The following is a 5814-nucleotide window of genomic DNA, read 5'->3' as shown; positions in this document are numbered from 1 at the left end:
CCTCATTAGTTGTTTCTCTCACACTCATTCTCCTCTCTCTCTCTTTCTTTGTTATCTTTCCTCCTCCTCTCTCTCTCTCTCTCTCTCTCTCTCTCTCTCTCTCTCTCTCTCTCTCTCTCTCCTTTCCGCTCTTTCTCTCTCAATGTATCTCGTCCTCAAGAAAAACAAACAAAAGAAAAGAAGAAAACACAATAACAAAGCAAGAAGAGGCAATGTACCTACCGCAAAGACTAAGGATGGATTCTTCGTCTCCTCTTCACGACATCCCTTCTTTCTCTCTCGTGCACTTCTCCCACTTCTTTGCGTATGGTGGCGGTGGCAGTGAGAAGCTCTCCTTCTCTCTATTTCCCTCTTTCTCCCCCTCTTCCTCCCAAAGCCACAATCTCTCTCGCTCTCCTTTGAAACTATTTGTTACGGAAAATGTCACGCTTGGGTTCTTGGCACTTTTTTTTCTCAGAACGGCATCACTGGGGATGCAAATAGTGACGCCACTATTTTCCATTGCAAATTCCATTGCTATTTGCCCATTCCCTTGTAGTGTAACAATTTGTACCAGGTGAAGAAAGTGACAATATATCCCACCATGTTCATGCTACTAAATTAACATTTATTCTGAAGCTGGGAGTGACCCATCACAATATTATTGCTTTCATTTTAGATCAATTCTAGATGCATATTGAAAAAACATTTAGATATCTTGGTCCATTTATAGAGAAAAATCATATATCTGTAAATTTATATTCTTCATTATATAAATATTGTTGTATAACACAATAGTAGTTAGAAATTGGGTGGGGGCCCTTGTACCTCCCCTTCTTGAGAGGTCACCCATCTTAGTATTATTTGTGTCATTGTGTGCTTAACCAAGATCTTTTCCATAATTGAACTAGTTATCTAGCCCCCAAAACATTAGGTGATGGATGACCAACTATCTATCCAATTATGGAAATCTTTTTCCATTTGGCATACGATTCAAACTTAGTCTCAACTCATTGACATTGCATCGATAGTGAGCTAGTTTACTCTAGCAAGTGTGGATTACACCCCCCTAAAGCCACACCTTGGTTGAGGTCCTAGTGCCACACCCAAGCTCAGTAACCTGAGCTCTGATACCAAGTTAGAAACTAGGTGGAGACCCTTGTACCTCCCCTTCCTGAGAGGTTACCCATCCTAGTATTGTTCGTGCTACGATGCACTTCATCGAAATTTTTTCCATAATTGGACTAGCCATCTAGCCCCCAAAACCTTAAGGTGATAGATGACCTCCTATCTATTCAATTATGAAAATCTTTCTCTATTTGGCCTAGGATTCAAGCCTAGCCTAGTCTCATCGTCATTGTTGCACCAATAGTAAGCAAGTTTTCTCTAGCAACTGTGGACTACATTTTCAACATAGTTTTGGGGTCTCTCTTGGTTTGTTTATTTGTGACTCAACCACTCATGAACCATGGTGTTGACACATAAGACATACATCAAGATGTGCAATATTGGTGCTTCAAAGTTCACTAAAAAGTATTGGGGGAACTCTAGTGCAAATTGTTGAAGCATGGAACACCTATTGCAATTTCAAGAAGATAATGTGACAATATAGCTATAAAATATATGGCTGGCTTCAATGAATACCTTCCAAGAGGGATACAAAAGAATGACTTCACAATAGGTGCTTTTGAACATGGGCTTTGATAATCGTTGCAAGTGCACAAGAAAACCTATCTTATAAAGTGTACGTTTGATAGGTTCATTGTGAACCATCTAACCCATTGGGGAGGGTCTCTCAAATTATTAAGCCCTTGACTCTCATGGCAAGCAAAAGATTTTGACCTTTTGGCCTGCATACAATTTATTGATATGATCAACCAATTGTATCTTGCTGATAAAGCTAGCTTTTGGTCCAAAAAGTGGTTGAAGTACGTGCTCATTCTATGAATGAATGCTATGAGGTTGGTTTGGGTAAAAGCGAAGCATATTGTACATGGTAGTAGTTTGGGTGACACCGTGATTCGTAAATCTCAATCTAGCAATTGGGCAATCAGATTTAGAACAAGCTAGCCACTGTCCACATGTGCTGAATAAGGTAGGGTTACTTCCAATCAATTGAATTCGAAGGAAAGCAGGCAGCACTATAGATGAAAAGACCACATGATAACAATGAAATAGATTGGAGAAGGGACCAATTTGCAAAATTAGGACGATATTTTATTTTTAAATCTGACATGAAAACTATACGATATTAATGTAGTTACTCACTTCTAAGTTCTAAACACATTAGTATCTGGAACAGCAGTCCTGTGAGATCTCCCGGAGGATGTGAGGCTTACTGGCTAAGAGGTGGTCACGAATCACAAAGTCATGAGGCGATGGCTAAACTACAGAAAAAGTATAACTGTAATAAATGCATATGGGCGGGCCTAAGTAGCAAGCTTAGAGAGAGCTAGGCGGAGGGCGCGACGTATTTGCCGCCGGCGTAGTTGAGGGTGGTCTTGTAGAGCGGGAGGTTGTTGGAGTAGTAGTCGCGCAGGTACTCCCCGAACACCACCTCCCGGAACACCGGCGGACTCTGCTCGCTGCACAGGGCCGGCAGGGGCGCGATCTTGGTCTCCTCGGGGGGCCCGTAGAAGGCCGCCAGGGATGTGCGGGGCCGGCCCTTGTTGGCCACCACGCGGTGCTCCACGCTCTTGTACTTGGCGTTGGTGAGGATCTGCATCAACAGGGAGGGAGGCAGGCAGGAGGCAGGAGGCAGGCGCACCACATAGTGAATTAGTAATTTCTAGGAACCTCACGAGCGACAAGAATAATTGTTCTTTACTGATCACTCGTAATTTAAGTACAGCTAGCCATCTAGCTCTGCAGAAACAATTATACTGACGCCATGATCATGATAACGACGACGATGATGTTAAAGGGTGTGCCGGCAGTTCGCGATCATAAGCGTACCTCGATCTGGTCCGCGATGTTGATGATGAAGGCGTTGGGCTCTGGGAAGACGGCCACCCACTTGTCGCCCTTCTTGACCTGCAGGCCGGGCACCTCGTCGGGCAGGAGGACGGTGAAGCTGCTGACGTCGGAGTGGGCGCTGAGGGCGAAGACGAGGCTGGGGTCCGGGCATGGCGGGTAGAAGTTGATGGCCAGGACCAGGCGGTCGATGCTGGGCACCGCCCCGCTCTTCCATATGTACTCCGGGCTCAGCCCCAGGCTCTCGAAGATGGCCTGGTACAGCGTGGCCGCCAGCTGGTCGATGGCGGCCTGATACTCTAGGAGGTCCTCTCTGCAATTCACCTCAAATAATCATATTACGTAAATATAGTCCGATTTCGCTCCTGCTAATACTCATGACAGACGGTCGGCTACTGTTCTGATTAGAGAGAAAATAAGCCCATGATGTATGTATGTATGTGTAAGCACCTGAACACCTCGTGGGCTTCCGCGAAGCCGTTGCACACGCCCGGGCGGCGGCGGACGATGAGGGCGTCCTTCCAGTCCTGGGCGGCGCCCGGCGCGTTGTTGAAGCCCGTGGAGAAGGTGATGCCGCTGTCGGCGTTGTGCGACGGCAGGCGCTTCTTCTCCTCCGCGGGCAGCTCGTAGAACCGCTTCACGCCTTGAAGGATCTTGGGCACGTTCACGTTGTGGTTGGTCACCTGTATGCATGCATGCGGGAGCACCTCGTTTAAAAACCGAAACAAAGGGAACAGATTATGGTCAATTTTCTTTTTTTTAAAGGTCAGAAAACATAGTATCAGCACGAGAATCGTATAGATGTCGATCGAGGTGGGGTTGATGGAGCGACCTGGAAGAATCCCCACTCCTCGCAGGCTTCCCCGATCTTCTTCACCACCTCCGCCCGCCGGGCCGCGCCGTTGGCCGCTAGCAGGTCCGTGAGGTCGATGACCGGGATCTGCAGCTCCGTCGTCACCTCCTCCAGCTTCGGCCGCTCGAAGTCCGGCCGGATGTACCTCTCCGGCACCACACTCAGCCCCTCGTCTAGCTGCTCCTTTATCCCCTTCACATGATCCCGTAAGCTTCCCCCCATCACGATGGGGCCGCTAGCAGCTGCTGCGGGTGGTGGAGCCATATTGATCACCCCTTCTTGAATATCTGATCTGATCACAGCAGTATGTAATAGTGAAGATGCAGATACACTTCGTGCTACTATAACGTAATATCAAAATGCAGGTACACACTAAGAGATCGCAGTAGTGCAAGCGGCAGCTGTTTATATGGAGTGGTGCTCGTGAACAGTTGACGCCCGCCGACTTCTTATACCCAAAAAAGGCTTCCCCATTTACTGCCCGGTCGCTCCCACGCCAAAGGTGCCGCAGGCGTGCTGCCAGCCCTACTTAAGGTGTTGTCCGTACGTTCTGGCCTTTCCTTCTGAAGTTGGGATGGTGCATCGCTATAATCGGCCGATTCGGCTCTCCAATAGGGATATGAATTTAACATGGATAAAACCTTGTTCAAGAGTCACGCCACACCCAAGTCGAGGGAGTTTGAAGGGACTTAGAAGAAGAAAACGGAAGAGTGGAAGCACACATTTATAATCGAAGGGCCCCATTTTTGCTAGACAAGGAGAGAGGTGTATTTGAGGTGAGAGAGAGCTATTCAGAGGAGAGAGAAAAGGGACTTGGAAGAAGGAAAAGAACTAGTGAAAGCATCGAGGCCACGCACACATTTATAATCTAAGGGCCCCACTTGTGCTAGAAAAGGAGGAGGGTTATTTGAGGTGAGAGAGAGCTATTTAGAGGAGAGAGAAAACGGTCTCGAAGAGGGAGAATATGATTTTTATCGATTAATAATTGCCAAGTATTTGGATTTCTCCAAGTTTTTGGAGTACCACCATTTTTTGAGATACTCCATACTGACACAAAGTTAAGAGCATCCAATAAACTAGTCGCATGGTATTAAACTTGACTATATAAACTTGTGCAAGTGAAATTTACTTAGGTGTAGCTTGGCTCTAATAATGAATTTGTTAAGTCTTTTATTTGTTTCAATTTTGAATTTTTGAGGCAGAAAAAAATAGATATTGATAACTTCAACAAGGAGCACCACAGAAAATGGGCTGAAGAGAAACTTGCTCAAGTCCTCTTGCTCATAAAGTTGATGTATTAACAATATTTAGAAATCCATCTTTTCACAAATAGATACATTTTTCAATTTCTTAAGTCAAAATGTAAAATTTTAATATATGTATGCTTATCAAAAGCTAACATAAAATCCTACATTAGAAGCGATACCCATTATCTTGTGCAAAGTATATTATAATTTTCTAAAAATAAGTTATATCATGAAAAGAAATACTCTTTGGAAATTCTTATATCACCAATATATATTATAATAAATCAATACAAAAAATATATGATTCTTATCAACATAATTACAAACCTTTTTGGCAATATCTATTCTATATATTACTTAGAGATTTGCCTTGGGAATCCCAAACCAACTTGAAGGCTCCTAAGCCTATGTGCCACAAGGAAAAGTTTAGTATTCAAGAAATAAAAAGGGCTTTTTCTTGCAAGGTAAGTGGGGGTTATACTCTCTCTCTGTCTCTCTCTCCCTCTCACACACACTCTCTCTGTCTCTCTCTCCCTCACACACATACACACACTCTCTTTCAAGTATATACATATACACTCTTTTAATTGAACATGCACACATTCTCTCTCTCTCTCTCTCTCTCTCTCTCTCTCTCTCTCTCTGTCGATATATAAAATAAAACATTTTAAAATTAAATATATGAAATAATATAATATTTTAATAGTTAAAAATGTATATAGAATGTGTACACACTCTAAAAACATCCATAAATGTACATAC

The 5814-nt window shown here is 44.1% G+C and overlaps 1 protein-coding gene across 1 annotated transcript; it reads right to left on the bottom strand.

The window, feature by feature from the left end:
* Window positions 1-2174: 2174 nt before the first annotated feature.
* Window positions 2175-4232, bottom strand: LOC148024269 (flavanone 3-dioxygenase 2-like). The gene is made up of 4 exons (XM_087693878.1): window positions 3785-4232; window positions 3403-3635; window positions 2935-3265; window positions 2175-2698 (listed from the first exon to the last, which is right to left on the bottom strand). The coding sequence occupies exons 1-4, from the start codon at window positions 4067-4069 to the stop codon at window positions 2432-2434; spliced, it is 1116 nt and encodes a 371-aa protein (XP_087550004.1). The 5' UTR covers window positions 4070-4232; the 3' UTR covers window positions 2175-2431.
* Between the last annotated feature and the right edge of the window lie 1582 nt (window positions 4233-5814).

This window comes from Lygodium microphyllum, chromosome 15 (genome assembly GCF_053477565.2).
Source record: "Lygodium microphyllum isolate KBCC chromosome 15, Lygodium_microphyllum_v1.1.10, whole genome shotgun sequence".
NCBI lineage: Eukaryota > Viridiplantae > Streptophyta > Polypodiopsida > Schizaeales > Lygodiaceae > Lygodium > Lygodium microphyllum.
Note: the sequence above shows the minus strand (reverse complement) of the source record. Positions and strands in the feature narration are given on the sequence as shown.

What these genes read in the sequence shown, in the direction of transcription:
- LOC148024269 (XM_087693878.1), bottom strand. Translation starts at nt 4,069, where the DNA reads ATGGCTCCACCACCCGCAGCAGCTGCTAGCGGCCCCATCGTGATGGGG. An exon ending in AGGAGTGGGGATTCTTCCAG is followed by an intron (nt 3,636 to 3,784) that starts GTCGCTCCATCA and finishes GCATGCATACAG; the next exon opens with GTGACCAACCACAACGTGAA. An exon ending in ACATCGCGGACCAGATCGAG is followed by an intron (nt 2,699 to 2,934) that starts GTACGCTTATGA and finishes CTGTTGATGCAG; the next exon opens with ATCCTCACCAACGCCAAGTA.